Raw genomic sequence first — 21973 nt, 5'->3', positions numbered from 1 at the left:
TTCTCCAAGCTTTCCTATAAACAGGCAATCTGCTTAGGAAGCTTAGGGAACAAGGAGTTCCTCATCAAATCTGAATTCCTTGACTTGGACCTCAGGGCTATCATTTGCTTTGTGCCAGGCAGTGTCCCAGCACTCTCCATGTATTAACTCATCCCACCCTTACCACAACCCCAGAAGGCAGATAACAAGTTAAATTATCTCTATGTTAGATAAGGAAGCTGAAGCCCAGGTTGGGGAAGTTGCCAAGGTCACAATGCCCTTGAGTGTCAGTCTGGCTCAGAACAAGGTGGACAGGCTCAGCCTGACCCAAGTTTAGATTCAGGCTCCATCAAAAACTTTGGGCAGGTCACAATGTCACCGGACCCCATCTTCCTTCTTCGTAATGTAAGAGTTAGCCTCGCTGGCCTGTAAGCTTTTTCTCCAGAGTCTACCTTTCACCCACATTCTCTATTCCTTAACAGTCTCAGGCAACTGCTTCATTGGCACCACCTTGGCCAGTGCTCCTGCTACTTCTCCCCGTCCCCGCCCCCCCACACCCAACCTGGCTTGAGCTGCGGTCTGACTGTTAGTTCAGCACAAGTGCATCAGTTTCCATATCTGTAATGGCTGCGAAATACTTACCTCTTAGAATTCCCAGCTCTTCTGTTTTGCTAGGATTTTACTGCACGAAATGGCTTAAAATGCAGCATGGACATATTTTAAGTATAGAGTGTTTCTGCTGAAATCATATTTGAAAAGGAATTCCTGACCTGAGTTTCTTCACTTAGCCTCTCCCATTTCTTGAAATCTAAGCATCAATGAATCGTCAAGAAGGTACCCCCAGAAACATGAGAAGGTTCAAGCTAAACCAGGAAGAAAGTCAAGAAAACATACTTATGGCCCTTAAAATGCTTTTATTTATAAAATAACTACTTAAATATAAACATCTCTAGATATAAACACTATTCATGAGAGACTCTTGCGTTGCTGCCTTCTGATTGACCAGCAGACCCCGGGGTGGCCAAGGATCCCCCGGGTGTCTCCTGACTCATCAAGACTTTAAGGTGAAGGTGCATTTAGAGGAGCAAGGGCTGTAAGCTGTTCTTCATGCCCTTTCTTGCAAGACAAAATTCTTGATTTCCTGTTCCAAGGCAGGCTTTCAATCTGGGGCAGACCTTAAGAATAAGAGCCCTGCTCACATACAAACTTCAGGGGGGATCTTAGTGTTAGGATCAGTAAACATCTTCCTGAGGTGGAGGAGGTACAATCAGGCACTTTAGATTCTGTTTGGCTTAGACCATGGTCTCTGAAGCAGGGGGGCTGATGAAACAGAAAATGCTTATTTCCAAGTCTAGGATAAGCTACTTCTGGACTGTTTACCCAGATTCAAATGAGATAAACATGCGTTACGTTCTCTTCATCTGTGGACAGTAGTGTGGAGGAAGGGGAGAGGCATCCAGTCTCCCTCTGGGCTTGACTGGCTTCAGCCCATTGCAGAATGAATCCCCCGCAGGGAACAGTGGGAGCGCCGATCCCATTCTCCCAAGAAAGTCTATCAGCTATTGATTGAGCTTCAGGAAAGAAGCCAGAAAACATCATCGTACACAGACCGTATAGAGATGGTGTCAGCAAGGTGTGAAGAATAGCACCTAATGGGAAGAGAACCTTTCATATGAAGGTTCAGGGGAAAGGAATATTCTAAACATTTTTAAAAGGAGAAAGAAGTACTAGGTTGGCCAGAAAGTTCGTCTGGGATTTTCCATTAGATCTTACAGAAAAACCCAAATGAACATTTTTAGCTGACTCAATAGTTGAATTTTGCCCAATCTGGAAATGTGGCGAAATAATTAAGAAAAAGATTACAGATGGCAGTGTTTTAGGGATGTTTAGAAATAAGGGGTGTGTGTGCAAATATGTGCCAGACACTGAGGTTTTAAAACACCAGATTTGGTACAATGTTGACAAACTTCTTGCCGCATGCAGAGGCGCAGCCTGAAAGGGCTCCCAGAGAATTCATCCAAGTTGGTTTCCGGTCAGTTGATCATGGAGCATGGGGCCACCCCACTCAATATGGCATAACCAACATCAACTTCTTCTAATGCTACAGCACAGCTTCTAGCATATATTGGATACTGGTCTTCTGATTAGAAATTTCTCATTTCCAAAGGCTGACCCCAGGACTTGCTTCTCTTTTCACAGTCACTGAATCACTTGTTAAGCACCCGGGTCCATTTCAAATTCTAGAGATTCTAGTGAGCATCAAGGTTGACAACCCAATCGAAGAGAACAAGACTTATGCCTCACTGTGCCACGGTTAAGCAATGTGGCAGGGCCAGTGTCTCAGGAGCAGGAGCCCTCTTGGCGGATACCAGAACCCTTCAGCAGAAGGAAGTGAAGGCAGCAAGGTTGAGTGGGAAGCAGAACAGGCTCAGGTGTACTCAGCTTTGCGGATATAATTGGATGGAACGTAACCCTTTTTCCCATTGACTTCAGCTAACCACCATTCTGTATTTCCTGTAACATCTTTAAACTCTAGGATCTTGAGTCTCTGATTGGCTGACACACTCAGCTCATTTGGGTTCCGTGCCTTGAAGGTATAGACAGCAAAATAGACCTGTGAGAGGGAGAGAAAGTGAGTTAGGAAATGGGAAACATCTGAGAGCAAAGCTACCCAACAGAACTTCCCAGGGTGATGGGTACCGTCTGTATCTGGACCATCCAATATGGCAGCCCCTAGACACACGGCCATTGAGCACTTGAAATAACAGCTAGTGAGATGAAAGAACTTAAATTTTAACTTTACCTAACTTAAATAGCTATATATGGCTGATGGCTACCATAATGAATAGGACAGCTTTAAAGAAAACCAAAATTCACTTAACTCTTTCAGAGTTGCCTTAAAAAGGGAAAAAAGCTTCAGTCAGTATGGAAGATGGATGAGACATAAGGATGCTCTTTCATACTCCTAACAGAAATTCTGTATTCAAAAATCTTTACAAAACAACAAAAAAACCACATCTAATCCCAAAGAAAGAAAGGATACTCACTAGGTGCCCATAACAGGGCTAGCATGCAAAGCGAGGGTGGTGGTCAGTGATCAGGAGGAGGAATCGTGAGGCCCGCAGGGGCAAAGAGATGAACACACACCCAAAGGTGCTCAAGGACCGGAGCTGGTGAGGCTAGAACTGAGATCCTTGCACAAAGTCAGAATCTCAGAAAGGGCCACTTCCTGGTCCATTTCCACCAGCCCGCTGGTGGGTGCAGAGCTGGGATGTGTGTCCTGGGCTTGTCAGAGCCACAAAGAGCTCACCGACAAAGGTAAGACACACTTGGAGACTCACTGCTGCAAGTGAGCTGAGGGATTCCTCAACTGTGGATGTGAAAGTGGCTTTAAAATATGCAGGTTTAAAATGTTTATGATACAAAGGGGCCATTACAAAAAGAATAGGAAAAACTGAAACAGAATCAGAATTCTATTCCTGAATTCTAGAAATTTAGTTACTTGAATGAGAAACTCAGTAGATGAGTTAAACAGCAGACTTTATACCAATGGAAGAATCAGTGCACTGGAAGAGTATGAAAAGCTTCATGGTAACAGCCGGTAAACGCTCCACAAAACTACAGCCTGTGAAGTCAGCCACCAAAGGTCCAGAAGGGTGGAGCTGCCCACTCTCACAGCAGTGAGCTTCTGGAAATCCTTTATGGATTTATCTGTGGGCCCATCTCCAGGGTCAGCCCCCCAGGCCGGTGAGGCCTCGCCCACTCCTGAGAACTCATCCCCTGCATCCACAAGCCCCGCAGTAACCATGGAAACCGGGCGCACTCACCTGGTTGCCTTCAGCCTCGCTACTCTCTGGCTGCTCATGTCTGTCGTCCAGAAACAGTGCTGTTCTTGCGCCTGCTTTTACGAGGTCTCGACTCTGCCCGTTACGCCCTGACACGGAGGAACCAGCCATTTCTGGATGCCTGGGGTTTCGGGAGTTCCTCAGGGTAGGGGCAGGCTGGTGAAGGTCTCTGACCGCATCGCCCGAGTCCCAAGGCCTGTGCTGGGAGGGGGAGTCTGGGTCCGACGGGCATGTGGAAGGACTGCCCTCTGAGTTCAAGGAGGCACTGAGAGTTCCTTGGTCAAATTCTGTCTGGGAAGATGCATCTGGAGGCTGTTTCTGGCAAGGCCCTGAGCTAAAGGACACAGCCATGCTGCTGGGGTTGAAGGTCAAGGTGCCGCCGCTGTTCTGCCGCTGCGGGAACCGGGGGGAGGAGCTGCCGTGCTCCGACTCGGTGGAGGAGTGGCTGCCCACGGAGGCGTCGGAGTGGCTGCGGCGCGCGTTGTAGGGCTTCAGGAAGGAGCTGTACACAAAGCCCTTGGTGACTGCCGGGAGGAAAAACAAACACCAAGAGCTTTTCGTGGGAGGAGCCGGGAGGAAATCAACAGAGGAGAAACTATGGCTGACGGTCAAGACTGAGAGGGAATAAGATGTCAGGAGACAAAGAGAAGACACCATCCCATCCCAGGGCGCAAGGCGGATGGCAGAGACGAGACGCTGTGGCTGTTGGCCCAACAGGTGAGTGACAAGGGGATTTGCTGAGAATTGAGAGACAGTAACAAAAATGACCACATGCCTGAGCATGAGCAGATGAAGACATTTTAACAAGAGCGCCAAACCGTGGGAGCAAAGGCTAAGGGGAAGACTTCACTAAGGATGTGTTCAAGTCCATAGAGTGTGGTTAAAAGGGATTTAAAAACCATCCTCAGCCTGACAGAGCCCCTCCCATATGCCTCCCTGCCCTCTTCACTCCTGGTTTAGGAATGTGGTGGGAATACTGAGAACTAGAGTAGGAAACTGCTTATATTAGTTAGAATACACATCTAACACGTGTTCATGTCAATAAATTACCTAAGATGAGGACAGAGAGGGCCCTCAGCTAAAACCTTAAGCACAAATTAGAAACTGAGATCTCTGACCTATAGGAAAAACTGCTATAACACTGAATAAGAAGGAATTATCTGTTAGGCAGGGACCTGGAGTATGTAACCTCCACTTGAGCAAGGGTCATCTCTGTCTTGATTGTCAGTGTGTTTCCTGGAACCAAAAAAAGCCAGCTTGCATGTGTTCTCTTTTCTGAGTGATGGTGAGAAGTCCCCTAGGCAGACAGCAAGGGGTGGAGGGTCTAAGAGCTGATCCTGATGCTGTGGGCTTCCTGCTACCACTTTAGTCATCAGGACTGTGGAGCTAGGAACCCAAGGACAGGGTAGCTCAAACAGTCTGAATCTTCACTAAGAAGACATCGGTCTATCAGTGGCTCTCACCTGCCATCGCCCTGGGCGCCCCTTCCTTTGTCCTGCCTTTCCCAGTTCAATCTTTATTATTTTGGGTAAGCGGAATAGGGAGCTGGGGAAGGAGAAAAAAAATCCACAAGACACTTTTAAAGAAACTGAGAAATATTAAAATTTTCAGTTCTCATGGTATGAATACAGGTGTTTATTACAGAGGACATAATCCTTCTCTAAAACACTTGGGGCCAGATGTATTATGGAATTCAGATTTGGAGATTTAGAACTGGGTCAACACCCCATAGTCAAACCCATTCAGGTTTCTGTAGCAAAACATGACTAGTCACACCAAAAGGGAAAAAGTAAGGATCATAAACAGCCTCTCATCATCTGTTCAGGTTTTGTCACCAAGTAAGTTCAGATCACGGCAGGTTTGGGCAAATTAGTTCTTTAAAAAAAAAAAACCTTCTGATTTTCAAAGCTTTTCAGATTTTGGAACTGTGGAAAAAGAATCATGGATTGGCATTATTCTTTGTATTTTACAAAAAAATTCTGTACCCCTTCCCCACCCCAACTCCCAACAGAAAGAAGGGGGAAAAAAAGCTGTGAGCTGTTTTTAAAGTCATTTCCTAAATAGTCACGAGGTAAAATTATGTTTGGGGGGGCGCGGGGAGGGGGCAAAAAAACCCTATCTTACAAGTTTTAAATTCATATGTTCACAAAACACAGGTAAAGAACTTATGGTTCACTCAGCGATGGAGAGGGCAAAGGACCCTTCAGGCAGGATTCACTGCCTGTAAAGGTGAAACAAGGTGTCTTGCAAGTGAAGTAATTCCAGAGTCTTCTCTGGAATTAAAAAAAAAAAAAAAAAAAATCAAAAACTGGTTTTGTTCTGTAATGACTTGAGCATTAGATGGAGAAAACTTTTAAGGTTATTTTCCCTTTAATCAAAGACTCATATTTTCTGCTGGCCTACACAGGATTCAGGCACAGCCCAAATCACTCTTTTCCTCATTTAGAGTCATGGTAATCTGTGTCTGGGCTTCCCTGGTGGCTCAGCAGTAAAGAATTCGCCAATGCTGCCAATGCTGGAGACACAGGTTCGGTCCCTGGGAAGGTCCCCTGGAGGAGGGCATGGCAACCCACTCTAGTATTCTTGCCTGGAGAATCCCATGGACAGAGGAGCCTGGCAGGCTACAGTCCATGGGGTTGCAAAAAATCAAGACACAACTTAGTGACTAGACAACAACAATCTGTCCTCTACTGTTCTTACCTCCGTTGTCAATCAGCCAGCGGTTCTGACTGCCCATGGGGTCCTTCTTCTTGATCACACCCACCAGGTCACCTTCCAAAAGTGAGACATCCAGGTCCTGGGCTGCATTGAAGTTCCGTTCTGCCTGGAAGAGCTTTTCAGGGGGATACCTTGCCAGGAGTGAGGCTCGAAGTTCTTCCGACTGGAGCATATAACTTGGCTGAAAGGCAATATAAGAGATACCATCATCTAAACCCCTCCGTGGCTGTTACCCCAGCAGTTGTATGTAATCACGTATGTTGTCAGTCTCAGAAACGGAGGCAATTACAGCCAGCTGCTCCCAGCTCCTATCACATGCTTCTCCACTGAGTCAGCCTGTGTGGCTGGGGAAAAACCATAGTCTCTTAGGTCATGTTTTGGTGCCTTTACAGCTAGAGTAAAAAAATTTAACACATCCGTAGTTTTAGCTCTGTTATCCTATGATAAAAATATGTGGTTAAACTGCCACCTAAAGAATCAAAATATCTAAGTAATATGAGTAGGTCTCCTTGTATTCTGCTATATGATTCTAAACAACTGAGACTTTTCTTATCTTGGCTTCTCATCTTTAAAAACAAATAATATTCATAAAATAAGAAAAAGTAAAGTGATCAAAAATGTGATACCCTTTTTTTAAGATCACTGGAGATGGAAATGGCAACCCACTCCAGTATTCTTGCCTAGAGAATCCAATGGACAGAGAAGCCTGGCAGGCTATAGTCCATGGAGTCGCAAAGAGTTGGACACGACTGAGTGACTATCACTCACTTTAAAATCATATAAAAATTTTTAAAATTAACTTATTTTTTAATTGAAAGATAATTGCTCTACAGTCTACAGGATTATATGGGACAAAAATACTGAAGCACAGACAGATCAGCAGTCTTGTAGATTATGACCCCATATGGCTTACCCTACTTTTCAGAATGTGGAAGAATTGAGTTCAAAATGAAAATAACTCCAGGTAAAAAGTGATCAGCCAATAACTGTTTGGCAGTTGATATATCAGATGATAACTTTTCCAATACATGATCAAAAATAGGGAGCCTGGCAGAATTAACATATCCTTAAACCAGTTACCTTAATTGACTGATCAAAGTATTAATATTAATCCTTTATTAACTCCTTTCACTGTAGAGACTAGGCCCCAAGAATGCTCTGCAGAGGGCATTTGAAGTCTGTATCAGCTGGCACACTGCTGGTGCCTAGTGATAGTAAGTAAAGAAAGAATGAACACATGACAGATTTGAACTCAATAACCTTTGTTCTCCAATTATTATAAAATATTTAAATTCATTAAATTGTTAATTGGTAGAGACAGAGCTGAGTCAATCAATAATGTTGATGATAGCTTACTCGAATAATGGTTACCATGTGCCAGGCCAACGCCTAAGTGCTCTACATACTTTAACTCATTTACATCGCAAAACAACCCTATGATGTAGCTAGAACGATTAGTGGTGCTTTAGACATGAGGAAACTGAGGCATGTGCTCAAGGACACAGAGTGAGTCACTGTCAGAACTGAGATCTGAACCGAGCGGTCTTGCTCAGGAGTTCACACCTTAACCACGAGGCCATATGAGTGTCGCTGGTTCCACTCACCATGCCGAGGAGCGGCTTTCGGGTGGACTGGCGGTCCATGGTTTTCCTCTCAAATGGTCTCTTGGTGGTGGGAAGAGACTCTGGGAAGAAGGTGAAAACCTGGAGCTGCTGCAGGACCCTGCTGTGCTCCTCATGGAAGATGGCAATCAGGTTCCCCTCCCTGCCGGTGACTTTGAGTAGCTGGAGTCCATGCACAAGAACAGAGACAGAGGGGAGAACAGAACACACGTAAAAGACCCCAGGACTGGCACAGTCTCCTTGAAACTCCTCAAGTGTGAGCCACCAACACTGTAGCCAGAGGGCCACAGGCCCAGCTCCTCCAGGGTAGCTCAGGGTGGAAAGAGACCATTCAAGGCCATGGGATTTCCAGCACTGTCAAGGCATCAAGAATTCCAGTTCCCCATGGGCTTGACCCAAGTGACATAGTTAACCTGCCTAGCTTAATAATAGCTTGACAACCCTGACATGTATTCCCAAAAAAACTTGGGGGGAACCTGGGAGTCCCCTCCTCCATGGGGAGGGAGGGTCTCACCGAGAGCAGTGGCTTCAGCTGCTCCAGCGCCTGACGCACAAAGTCACAGTGGGCCTCGGCGTAGCCGTGCACGCAGTTGCTGAAGAGGCCCTGCGCGTACTGGTGGAACTTGGGCAGCTCATCTAGCAGCTGGGCATTCAGGGCCTCATAGTTGTTCCGAGCCGACTGCAGCTCCTCCAGGGTTTTCTTGTCTTTCAGCTTCTCTGCCCGTTCTGTACAGTTATAGAAGTCCAGAAGCTTATCGAAGCGTTTTTGCACCAGCTTGTGGGGTCCTGTGAACATGCTCAGTAACTGATTCAGGGGAGAGATGACCAGCCGCTCTGTCCTCTCTTTCTGTGAAAATGAGAAAGGCACGGTGTTCAGTCTCAAATTTGTTGTTCTTAGAATACTCTCCAGGTGGCTTGTGTTACATCCTGCACCACCTGCTTTGCTCCAAGCTAAACCTGTGCAGATCCAACAGTGGTGTGCCTACCTGATACCAGATGTCTGCACACAAAGCTTCTCAGCTTGTAACTCTTCACCCAACAATCTGCACACACCAAAGAGTATGCAAAACAGCTACACAGCTGTTGACAAATGCTTAACTACATTAACTTGATGTTGCATTATAACCCAGATGTGACCACCTGTCTGGTATCACTTATGTGTACATGTCTACACATAACCTGAATTTAACTTAAGGTTTAATTGTTAAAAATAGAATTACCATATGATCCAGCAATCCCACTCCTGGGCAAATATCCAGACAAAACTAGGATTCAGAAAGATGCGTGCATCCTCATGTATTCATAGCAGCACTATTCACAACAGCCAAGACATGGACACAAGCTTAATGCCCTTCGATAGATGACGGGATAAAGAAAACGTGGTACACAACACAGTGGAATACTGCTCAACCGTTAAAAACGAACAATGCTATTTGCAGCAGCGTGGATGGACCCAGATATTATCACACTAAGTCAGGAGGACAAACACTGTATCATACCACTTACATGTGGAGTCTAAAACAGGACACAAATGAGCCTATCTAGGACACAAAACAACATCAGAGACATAGAGAACAGACTGGTGATTGCCAAGGCAGAAGGGGGTGGAAGAGGGAAGACATGGAAGTTTGGGATTAGCAGATGCAAACTGGTATATATAGAATGGATAAACAACAAGCTCCTACTGTACAGCACAGGGAACTGTCTTCAGTATCCTGTGAGAAACCGTAATGGAAAAGAATATGAAAAAGACTAAATACACACGCACACACATAACTGAGTAACTTTCCTGTACAGAAGTAATTAACACAGCATTGTAAGTCAACCATAAGTCAATAAAAAATAAAAAGATTTAGTTGTTACATAAATCTGCGGTAGACAAACTTTCACACACCCATCATATCTTCTACTCATAACTACTTAATAATAATCTGTTTTCACTTTTCAAAGATTTTTGTCTAATTCTAAAGGGATAGATATCAAGGGCATAATATGGATACAAAAAGAACATAAATAGGTACTTAGTAAACTTTAACGAAGATGCTACAGTCAGAATACCTGTAAGCTTCCCAACTATCATGTTTTCTTAGCCTCAAGCATCCAGAGACCTCCAAGATCCTAGCAAAGCCCATCCATTTCTACTCAGGATATCTCTCTCTCTCTCCATTTAGAGTTTCCCAAGCAATCTGACATTTAGTAGTCTTTATAAAGTAGTTTGTGCCATTTCAAAGATCTACTTGTTAAACTATTAACTGTGCCGAAATATTCCTTTTAAAATCATTAATCCTTTAGTTGTTTTCTTTTGGTCAGTTATCAACAGTGATACCAGATTAAATTTCCTAGTTTTCCTTTGTCGCCTGAAATTGGGCTGGTCACTAACTATTAAAAAAAAATCTCTTTGCATACACGCAGGTCCTACTTGTCCTTTTAGCTGACTGACTGAAAGCCACATTCTGAATATAAAATCCTGATATAATTTAACTACAGGGCACAAGGACTCCTGGTCCATGGAAGCACGTCTCTACGGCATGAACTTCGCCAAGAGCTGGATGTTAGATAGAACCCTGGGAAAAGGGCCGATGCAAGCAAAGTGGGCTGAAGAGTCACTTACAAAGTTTGTGAAGAGCTGGTCACTGATGTAGCGATGCACCTTCTCGAACTGTTCCAAGTCTCTGTGTCCCTTCTCCATGCACACGTCCCACATGCTCACGGCAGCCACCACCTTCACACATGCTGATTCCTGCGGCCAAGTACAAACACGGGTAAGACCAGACAGAACTTCCGGCCTCCATCATCCACCCTAGATGGCAGTTAGCAATGGGAACCAAACTGACCTGCCTGTCCAAGGGCTGTCACCCACTGCTGTGGAGACAAGCCTTTTAAGACCTGGGGGCTCCAGTGTACACTTGCTATGTATTTAGAAAACATGGGGGGCGGGGGAGATGGTCAATAGGGAGACAACAAAATTAGAGGAACTGTAGGGAAGAGTCCTAAGGCAAGGGAAATATACTTGGTCAAATCTCTCACTTTAAGCCAGTGTGCTCCTGAAAAGTCTTATAAGCCCTGATCTTTAATCAAATTTTTATTCATTTTTTTTGGCCCCCTGCAGCATGCAGAATCTTAGTTCCTCAATCAGAGATGGAACTCATACCCCCTGCAATGGACGCACAGAGTCTTAATTACTGGACTGCCAGGGAAGTCCCCTTAATCACAATTTTAAAATAAGGAGAGTTTGCTATTTAAAAAAAATGTAGGAAGCATATCAAACAGTGGGGATTACTCAATAAATGCTAATGACAACTAGATAAAAAGCAAAAAGCTGGATTCCTACCTCAAACCTTATGTGCTAATGTGAATTTCAGCTAGATTTATGACTTTAATATAAAATTATAAAAGTACTGAAACATAGGAGATCTTTTAAAAATTTTCTTGGGATGGAAAAGCCCTTTTAAAGTATGACACAGAATGAAGAGGCCATAAAAGTTGTATTAGATTACACAAAAATAAAACTCTTCTACACACAGAAAAATCTTAAGCAAATTCAAAAGTCAACAAACGGGGGTGTGTGTGTGGTATTTGTAAACCATCATCTCAAATAAAAGGCTATTTCCTCCAACATACACAAAAGTACTATAAGTCAATAAGAAAAGAACATTAAATCAATAAATAAGTGCGTCCAGAATGTAAATTGATACAGCCACTGTTGAGAACAGTGTGAAAGTGCTAGTCACTCAGTGTGTCTGACTTTTTCCCACCCTGTAGACTGTAGCCTGCCAGGCTCTTCTCTCCATGGGATTCTCCAGGCAAGAACACTGGAGTGGGTAGTCATTCCCTTATCCAGGGGATCTTCCCAACCCAGGGATCAAACCCAAGTGTCCTGCACTGCAGGCAGATTCTCTATCATCTCAGCTACCAGGGAAACCCGAGAGAACAGCATGGAAGTTCTTTAAAAGACTAAAACCAAAATTACTAAATGACCCATGAATCCCATTCTTGGGCATATTCTCAGAGAAAACCACAATTCAAAAACATACACACAACTCAGTATTCATTGTAGCATTATTTACAATAGCTGGAACATGGAACTAACCTAAATATCCACCAACAGGGGAATGATAAAAAAAAATGTGGTGTATGAAAACACACAATGGAATATTACTATATTACTCAGCCATGAAAAGGCACAAAACTGTCATGTGCAGAGACATGGAGAGACCTAGAGACTATCCATCCGGAGTGTGCTTAGTCGCTCAGTCATATCTGACTCTTTGTGACACCATGGACTGTAGCCCACCAGGCTCCTCTTTCCATGGGGATTCTCCAGGCAAGAATACTGGAGTGGGTTGCCATTTCCTCCACACACAGTGAAATAAGTAAAAAATTGAAAAACAAGCATCATATATTAACACATATATGTGGAATCTAGAAAAACAGTATAGATGAATTGATTTGTAAAGAAGAAATAGAGACACAGATACAGAGAACAAATGTGTGAATACCAAGCCAGGAAGGAGAATGGGATTTACATATACACTACTATGTATAAAACAGATAACTAATGAGAACTGACTGTATACAGTCAGGGAACTGCACTCAATGCTCCGTGGTGACCTAAATGGGAACGAAATCCAAGGAAGAGGGGATACACATATACATGTGGCTGAATTACTTTGCTGTACAGGAGAAACGAACACAACGCTGGAAAGCAACTATACTGCAATAGATAACTAATAATTAGTAGATAACTAATGATAAATAAGTAAATAATAGAAATGCCCTCAAATATACCCAAATCACAGAAAAAGAAATATAATGACTTAATGACTTAAGTCAACAGTATGTGAACCAGGAACTTCCAGATGTACAAGCTGAATTTAGAAAAGTCAGAGGAATCAGAGATCAAACTGCCAACATCCACAGCATCACAGAAAAAGAGAATTTCAGAAAAACATCTACTTCTGCTTCATTGATTACACTAAAGTCTTTGACCGTGTGGATCACAACAAACTGGAAAATTCTTAAAGAGATGGGAATACCAGACCACCTTACCTGTCTCCTGAGAAACCTATATGCAGGTCAAGAAGCAACAGTTAAAACCAGGCCTGGAACAATGGACTGGTTCAAAATTGGGAAAGGGGGTACATCAAGGCTATATATTGTCACCCTGCCTACTTCACTTCTATGCAGAGTACATTATGCAAAATGTGGGCTAGATGAATCACAAGCTGGAATCAAGACTGCTGGGAGAAGTATCATCAACCTCAGATATGCAGACGTTACCACACGAATGGCAGAAAGTGAAGAGGAACTTAAGAGCCCCTTGAGAGTGGAAAAGTTTCCTTAAAACTCAACACTCAGAAAACGAAGATGATGGCATCTGGTCCCATCATTTCATGGCAAATAGATGGGGAAAAAGAAGTAGTGGCAGATTTTATTTTCTTGGGCTCCAAAATCACTGCGGACAGTGACTGCAGCCACAAAATTAAAAGATGTTTGCTTCTGAAAGAATAGCTATGACAAACATAGACAGTGTATTAAAAAGCACAGATATCACTTTGCCAACAAAGGTCCACGTAGTCAAAGCAATGGCTTTTCCAGTGGTAATGTACAGATGTGAGAGTTGGACCATAAAGAAGGCTGAGTGCCAAAGAACTGGTGCTTTCAAACTTAGTAATGGATAAGACTCTTTGGACAGCAAGGAGATCAAACCAGTCAATCCTAAAGGAAATCAATCTTGAATATTCACTGGAAGGACTGATGCTGAAGCTGAAATGCCAATACTTTGGCCACCTGACGTAAAGAGCTGACTCACTGGGAAAGACCCTGATGCTGGCAAAGACTAAACGCAAAGGGAAAAGAAAGCAGCAGAAGATGAAATGGTTGGATAGCATCACCAACTCGATGGACATGAATTTGAGCAAACTCTGAGACAGTGATAGACAGGAAAGCCTGGTCTGCTTCAGTCTACAGGGTCACAAAGAGTTGGGCACGACTTAGGACCTGAACGACAACAACATTCCTTTGGCAGTTTTTGAATTCTATACCATTTTACTTAGTTAAAAAATGATGATAATAATAAGAAAAAATAATTTTTTTAAAAAGCAAAGGATCTCTTTTAAAGGAAATTATTTCACAGGATGAGATTTTCCTGCATGAGGGACAGGGGTATATGGTATATTTATTTAAATACTATTCTATTAAATCTCCAGCAGATCTTCTTGACCCAGGAATCAAACCAGGGTCTCCTGCATTGCAGGTGGATTCTTACCAGCTGAGCTACCAGGGAAGCCCTAATTTCTATTAAAGCAGCAGAGAAATTACAGATATTAAGAGAAAGGGTTCTAGTCCTGGAGCTGACTTCATGAAGGAAGCCCTGCCTCAGGCAAGGAAGACCAGGGCCTCCATGATCTCCTAAGTTCTTCCAACTCTCTAGACATATCCGTGGCTCTAATAGCCTTAGAGGCCCACGGACAGCTGTAGATGAATATGATTATTAGGAAGTACACCCCCCATAGGAACCATTCTCTTACTATTTGATCTTCAAAATGATTCTGACAAAATGAACTGTGATGAGTGCTTCTTATATAACTGGATATAGTAAACAGAGAAAAAAGCATGAAGACTGAAAGAGATGAAGGTAAGAGCTAGGTCCCCTTACTATGAATACAGCAGTGCTGATCTTCTGATGTTTAACTTTTAAATAATCTGCAAGAATCCCAATAAAAAGCTTGTCATGGTATAATGGTCATTTGAGTCCAGGTTATTCCACGTTCGTTAAGCAATATGCTGGATGAATAGGAGAACGGCTGGAATTACACTGTCAGCAATTCTAACAAGAGCAAGGTCTTTACTCACGCGGATGTGCTGGAGGTAGAGAGAAAGGTCTCGGATAAAAGATTTGATTAATCTTTCTTGCATTCGGAAGTTTTTCTCTGTTTCTTCAAATACTTCATCTTTAATCTGTTCAAAGTAAGTAAGTGCTGTTAGCAAGTTTGGACTCTCCCTCGGTTGATCTTACTAGAAATGCATCTTTCTTACGCACATCTTTTGTTTAAATTTTAAGCCTTTGATGTTTCTGAATCATATGGAATTGGATTTAAGCACTTCTCCAGGCTTTGACAGAGCTCCTGAGTATACACAGGTACGCCTGTCTCCACCCAACCCCGCTCTGTTCCTGACAAAACCCCCTGCTGGTCAGGCTGTCGGCTTCACCGGTGCTGCTGCCTGGCCAGGTTTGCCCTCCCTCCCTATGCCAAACCTGCCCATCTCCTTTAAAGCTCAGATTAAATCTTGCCAACATGAAGCTCACTCTCACGGAGCTCCTGTTTACTTAAGTAACACACTGTGTAGAGATCAAACTGCAAAGCTTAGCAACTGATTCTTTAGTTGGTATTTTCCACTGACTGTAATCACATTCACATGGTTCAGCACATGAAATTTGGAGACTCTGGATCTTCTCTGTGGCTGTTTTACAAGTCACTCAGCTAGGTGATCTCCTAAATCCCTTCTACCCTCACATGTCCACAATTTTGATTCCCCAAACAGATGATAAACTCCTTATGGGTGTCTAAAACCATGATAACTCTTATATGGTGACAGATTTGGCTTCCTGATTTGTCTTTGTAAGCAGCTTAAGGCTCAGATGGAGGGTTGCGGGGGGCAGTAGATTTAAATAAACAGTAGAGGAACTTCCCTGATGGTCCAGTGGCTAAGACTCCATGCTCCCAATGCAGCAGGCCTGGGTTCAATCTCTGGCAGGAAACTAGATCCCATATGCCACAACTAAGACCCAAGGCAACCAGATAAACAAACAGTAGCTGCAGGAGGTTTTATCTACCAGCTAGCAAACACCAAGAGGATACTAAGAGGGGAATCTTACCAATTCACACCATGTAGGCTGCCCTGTGGAGTCCTGAAAAGCAGCCAAAGACATGCTGAACCATCAAGGGCAGTAACCTCACCTGTGGAGCAAAGCCAGTGAGATGCTTCAGATGACTGCTAACCCGGTTGGATTTCTTGATGATGGAGTGGATGTTCAGTTTGGAAATTTTCTCCATGAGGCTATCTTCATCACCCTTTCGGTACTTGAGAACTGGGGAGTGAGTCAAACTGGTGAGTGGAGAAAGCCCTCTTCCAAGCATGGACAGACTACAAACAAGACTAACAACCCAAACTCGAGCTAGTGCTTATTTTCAGTGAGCTTATGACTGAGCCCACAAAGTATTAATCCAAATCACCATTTATGGACAGATCGGATACCCAGAGAACAGCAGAGACTGGAGAAGATTAGAGACAATGTAGGAAGGTCGTGGAGGTAAAAAGCCTAAGATCCGGAGTCAAGACAACCTCTGAGTTACAATGCCTGGGTCTGTCACTTCATCAAAGTGTGGCCTTAGGGAATTCCCCGATGGTCCAGTGGTTAGGACTATGCACTTTCACTGCCAGGGCCCAGGTTCAATCCCTAGTCAGGGAACTGAGGTCCTACAAGCTGTGAGGCATGGCCAAAAAAAAACCAGTGTGGCCTTAAATAATTCACTTAATTTCTCTGAGCCTCATTTTCCTTTCCAATAAAATGAAGACAGTAACAGTACCTGCCCACCTTAAATGGTCTCATACACAAATGAGATATTTATATCCAATCATCTCACACAGTGAAATGCTATGCAGGAGTTGTCTGACTGTGTGTCATACATCAGTCAGTCTGCAGAAAACCCCAGAAATAACAGTAGAAGGGCAGCAAGGGAAGTCTGGGTGGCAGAGAAAAGCACACTTAACTGTTGTAGGAGATGAAGATGACATTATATGACGAGATATGAACCAAGACAAAGGGCTCGATGGCCAGACGGCTTTAACAGCCACAGCCAACATCACACATAAACATGGCTGACATAGCTGAAGCAGGAGGGGGAAATGATTTTAGATAAATATGCAGAGTAGTGGAGAGACAGGCAGAGAGGCTACATTATAGATTCTTTGAGGATATGAATGATAAATCAATTTATTATAGCATGGGCACCATGCAATACTCATTGAGTATTCAAAATCAAAGTTTTGACAACAGATTTCATGAGACAGAGGACATGGTTCAGTTTGTCCTCTATCATAAAGAAAGAGTGGGTGGTTCGTTGACTGACCACACAGTTTTAGGGTGAGGGGAGGGGCTCAGACCAGAGGCAGGACTGATAGGGCCAGAGAGGTGAACAAACTGGGGTTTTCTGAAAGAAGACAAGAAACTTCTAGCTTAAGTGGAAGCAAACATGCAGAGCAAAGAGATGCAAGAATGGACCCAAAGGGACTCCCTTCAATGAGATGAGAAGGCAGGCAGGCACTCAACTTGAAGGAACTGTCCTGATCAGCCATTCTCTAACTGATCTTCATATCTCCTGGGAAAGACTCATTGCTATAAGCTTTGTCACACATGCCTGATTTCCAACATGCATGGCTGTGCTTTTATTATCATCATTGCTTTCTTTCTTTCATGATCTCATTTTCCCCAAATTCTATTACCATTTCTTCACCACAGCCCTATTACCTACCACCTGCCTGTCCACCTCTGGTTTAGTAATTAATTCTTTTGAGGAGAACATTCTCAAGGGCGTGCCTCCTTTTCAGCAAGTATGCTTTTCTTACCCAGGTCCTTTCGACGTTTATACTCATTAATGTTAACGTTGATTTCCTTGACTGCAAGGACTGCACTGGTTAAAGGCACTTTATCTGGGTGGGATTCAGGGGTGGAATTCAATAACTCCATCAGCAGCAATGGGTAACGCATAACTCTCTGCACTGGTTTGATGAGGAAGGAGCCCAGGTTAATATAATTTGTGCATCCCCTACAAGAGAAGGGAAAACAGAGACTCTGGTCAACTGTCAGTAACACCGGGCCTGTAGCCAGTATCTGTTGTTCCTAATACAGCTCCGTTCTCTCACCCTACTTCCCAACTTCATTCATTCACATTTACCAGGCACCTAACAGATATCAGGGAGTGTTCCAGGTGCTGTGGATTTAGCAGTGAACCAAAAAAGTCCCTGCCTGATGGAAAGAGGCAGACAATAATCAAACCAACATTATACAAAGTGTCATTTGGTGGTAAGTGCTATGCAGGAAAATACAGCAAGGCAGGTCTACTTCTAGACCCAGCTTCTGTCTATGAAAGAAGAAAGCAAAAAAGCGGCAGGAACTCACCATTCGTTGTACAGGCTCCTATAAGGCAGTGAGCGTGAAAAGAAGAAACAGCTGATTAGAGAAAATACTGATGCTGAATTTCACATTCCTCCCAGAACGTATTAGTCCAGCTAATGCCTATTAGCTGGGCAGACAAAAAACACACGAGATAAAAGGGGAATTGTGAATGTTTATGGTGGCATTTCTAGTCTATTAAAAAAGTCAGTGAGCCCCTAACTTCACTCTGACCTATTCAGACACATATTACATCCTCACAACCTGTCTCCCTAAGACATGAGAATCTCACGATGGTCGAGACCAAACTACCTTCCTGGCAGCTTCTTACCTGAAAATGCTAACTTTGTATGTATAAATAAAACTGATTTTAATGGATGTAACTACAAGCAGGAAGCTACTTAAGATTTCCATGATACAGAACGGGAAAAGGCCAAGTTACACAGAAGGATCTCCAATGATGTATCGCTTATATTTAAAACACGATAGATTCATAGATGTCATAAGAAGACTAGAGAGACATGGGAATGACTTTCAACAGGCAGAACTAAAGAGCTATGATGGAATGAAGTGCTCAAAACTCCTACTTAAGATCTGCCAAGGAGTCCTGAAGATGCTTCTGGATCTTCTCATCCTTCTCATAGATTTCCAGCAATGAGATGGCCTCATCATGATTCTGGCAGTAAACCTTGTATGTTCCTTCAAGCTCATCTCGGTGATCAAGAAACACAGGTCCTGTGGAATATACACAAACACAGAGTGTTTTCAGTAACTCTCTTCTCAGCATCCTAAATGGAAGGTATATAACCACACTTTAATACCAGATAACCCTATCCCTTAAACAAGAAGCTGTTTCCCTGTAATAGCTTAAAATTCTACTTATTTAACCCCAAATTAAGAGAACTATCTCATCCATGTTTTTATTTTTCAGAACCTATACACATGCACACACACCCACATACCCAGTTCCTGAAACAGCCTCCAGTCCCTTTTCAGTCAGGCAGAGTAATCAAGTACTCTCTACATAGTTATGTGATCAGAACCTATAAAGACCTCTTAGCTCCCAAAGCCCCAAATCTCCACAGAGATAAAGAGATCCTTCTATGGCAGCAGCTTCTAATCTTTTCTTTGTGCATCAATTAAATACAAGGACTATAAACGACGTTTATTATATTAAAATATCCATAATATAAAACCCCCTGAATCTATGATATAGTAATATATGTACTTCTCTATAAAACACTGAATAGCAAAACATAGCAATGAATCGAACACACCATAATTTCAAGTGTGATGAGTGACATAAGAAACTGGTAACATGGGTTGTTTCTGGGACTTCTAGATACCTGCAACTTAATGTGATACGAGCATGTGACTTTAGTTGGTGAGAAAGTCATTGTTCCCTACAGTCATATCTTAAATCAGTGCTACATTTTTGTTATAAACTTCTATCCAAGTTGGTGGACTCTTTGAAATCTACCCACAGGCCCCCCTCCCCCCGCAGTCTACACCAGCTGGGAAAAGGAACAGTTCCTAAACAGACTTCCACAGAGCAGTCGCACTTAGAGCAGTTGCCTGAGCATGCAGACTCCCTGATTTGTTAAAACCCTTCCTCTTGCGCCTCTTCCCTCTCTCAGAGAACCTGCTCCTTCCTTCTTCAGCTTGCACTGCTCCCCAAAAGACAACATCCTCTCATTCTTGAGCTTCTCCCTCAACATATGGCCCTACTTACTGCTTCCCCTACAAGCACCCCTCTCCCCCAGCTGCTCTGAGCATGAGCCACTCCCTCAGGGAGCCCCATCTCTCTCTACAAGGTCACCTCTGTTTCCTCCATGTTACGTCCCATGGAATTCCCTATTCTCGTGCAGAGCACTTTTTATTTAAATGAAATGTATTTCCTTAATTATAGCTCCTTCCTCCAAGAACCTTGACTATGTCCACACACATCACACTTGTGCTGCTGTCCCACTGGCAGCCTTAGTCAACCCTGTGACTCAAGGGCCCAGGAGTTAAAGAGTGGGGCTGCTTCCTCTTGACCTTCAGGGCCACTGTGGGGACCCTGGGCCACCAGTGTCTCCATTCAGTTTCACCAACTGATATTTGCCTGGCTTCTTCCCTTCGTATCCTCCAGCCCCCTACCCACCACCGAGCACTCCTAGAACCTTCATGCTGACACCCATGACTCTGCACACACCTCCATTCAAGGGTTTCCAACCTCTGCAACTGTGACTCTTCTACATCAACTACAACCTAGCAAAGCTATGCCTTAACTTATAGTGTCTTTTCAAATTTAGGTCACAACCCATGAATAGGTCATGGACTCTACTTTATGGGTACGATCAGCACGTATCTGAGGAAACAGAATGGAACTGGAAACACTGGACACAGTAAAAGTAAGCACAGACACGCACAGACATGGATCCTGGCCGTTATGTAAAATATATTTCTTTCTGTGGGACATGTTTAAAATAATTAAAAGCCAGTTCCTTACATATTACCAGATATTCAGAGTCTCCTGGTACTTCTTTCTCATCTCAACCTCCTCATGTTCTAAGTCATCCAAGCCCCGAACACTGACTATTCTCTCTTTCCCTGTGGACCCTTGTCCTGCCTGTACTAGAATTCTTCTCCAATCAGGCTTATAAATTAATTCAAAGACGCTTTCTCCAGCATCCTGGATTACCTTGGAATTTCACCACATTATTCACTGTATACTTTTTTCATTTCTATTCCTAGGTGATTAAAAACTGCTTGGGAGGCATACTTTTAAAAGGGGAGTCAAGCATACTACAGAGCAGTTTGAATAGTATGCTTCTGTTTATCTAATTTTTTAAAAAAATGGTGATGGGGGACCAGGGTAGAGAAAATACATATGTAAGTTCTGTTATGAATCCAAAAGGAGATATAAGAAAACTAGTAACATTAGTTGTTTCTGGTTGAGAAGAACTAAGTGGCAGGGACAGATAGAGTTTTCATTAAGCAGTTCTTTGTACTTTTCAAATTTTATGCCATGTGAATAATATTAAAAGTAAGTTACACTTAAAATATATATTACATATTAAACTTAAGAAAAATAAAACACTGCTTATGCAATTCAAGTCAATCTGCCCTTTGCAAGTAGCTGAACAATGCTTTAATTTGCCTTCCCTGACTTTCCAGAACCTTCCCTTATCAGATATGCAAAACCTTGTCCTTTATTAATTCCCCCCGAGTGCACTGCCTGGCCTCCTGTTGACCAAGACTGAAGCCCCCCAGCCTGGTGCGCTCATTCAGCCTGTTTTGCCTACTGTATATCATGGTCACTGCACACTGTCCCTCCTTGTAAAGCTAACCCTCCTCTCAGGCCCTAAGCCCTTTCGTTCCCAGGCCCTCTCCTCCCCCATCCTCTGCGTGCCTTCAGCTCATCTCAGTCTGCTACCTAAATTCCTGGTGTCTTGGGGCAAGAGGGGAAGGGGAGAAATAAAATGGCTAAAATCGTATGGGGTGAGATTATGGATATTCTGTTTTCATTTCTTCTTTTATTCTTGTCATAATATACAGGTAATAATATCATTCTATAAAAATGGGGTCACCATGGCTTCCTCCGGTCAACGTGTGTGTCTCCTTCCTCAACTTTCCTGACCTCTGGCCTC

The 21973-nt window shown here is 43.3% G+C and overlaps 1 protein-coding gene across 4 annotated transcripts in view; it reads right to left on the bottom strand.

The window, feature by feature from the left end:
• Nucleotides 1-873: 873 nt before the first annotated feature.
• The window catches only part of DNMBP (dynamin binding protein), a 117282-nt gene continuing 96182 nt past the window's right edge, over nucleotides 874-21973 (bottom strand). For 3 of the 4 annotated variants that reach the window (XM_027528493.1, XM_027528495.1, XM_027528496.1), the window contains 11 exons: nucleotides 18929-19076; nucleotides 18348-18365; nucleotides 17795-17994; nucleotides 16126-16256; nucleotides 15020-15124; nucleotides 10776-10904; nucleotides 8679-9011; nucleotides 8147-8326; nucleotides 6525-6723; nucleotides 3807-4348; nucleotides 874-2593 (listed from right to left, as the gene is read on the bottom strand). In XM_027528493.1, the coding sequence (XP_027384294.1) occupies nucleotides 2408-2593; nucleotides 3807-4348; nucleotides 6525-6723; nucleotides 8147-8326; nucleotides 8679-9011; nucleotides 10776-10904; nucleotides 15020-15124; nucleotides 16126-16256; nucleotides 17795-17994; nucleotides 18348-18365; nucleotides 18929-19076 (2171 nt within the window). In that variant the 3' untranslated portion in view covers nucleotides 874-2407. The remainder of the gene's footprint in view (nucleotides 2594-3806; nucleotides 4349-6524; nucleotides 6724-8146; nucleotides 8327-8678; nucleotides 9012-10775; nucleotides 10905-15019; nucleotides 15125-16125; nucleotides 16257-17794; nucleotides 17995-18347; nucleotides 18366-18928; nucleotides 19077-21973) is intronic. The other variant, XM_027528494.1, reaches the window with a different exon arrangement.

This window comes from Bos indicus x Bos taurus, chromosome 26 (assembly GCF_003369695.1).
Source record: "Bos indicus x Bos taurus breed Angus x Brahman F1 hybrid chromosome 26, Bos_hybrid_MaternalHap_v2.0, whole genome shotgun sequence".
In the NCBI taxonomy this organism is placed as follows: domain Eukaryota; kingdom Metazoa; phylum Chordata; class Mammalia; order Artiodactyla; family Bovidae; genus Bos; species Bos indicus x Bos taurus.
Note: the sequence above shows the minus strand (reverse complement) of the source record. Positions and strands in the feature narration are given on the sequence as shown.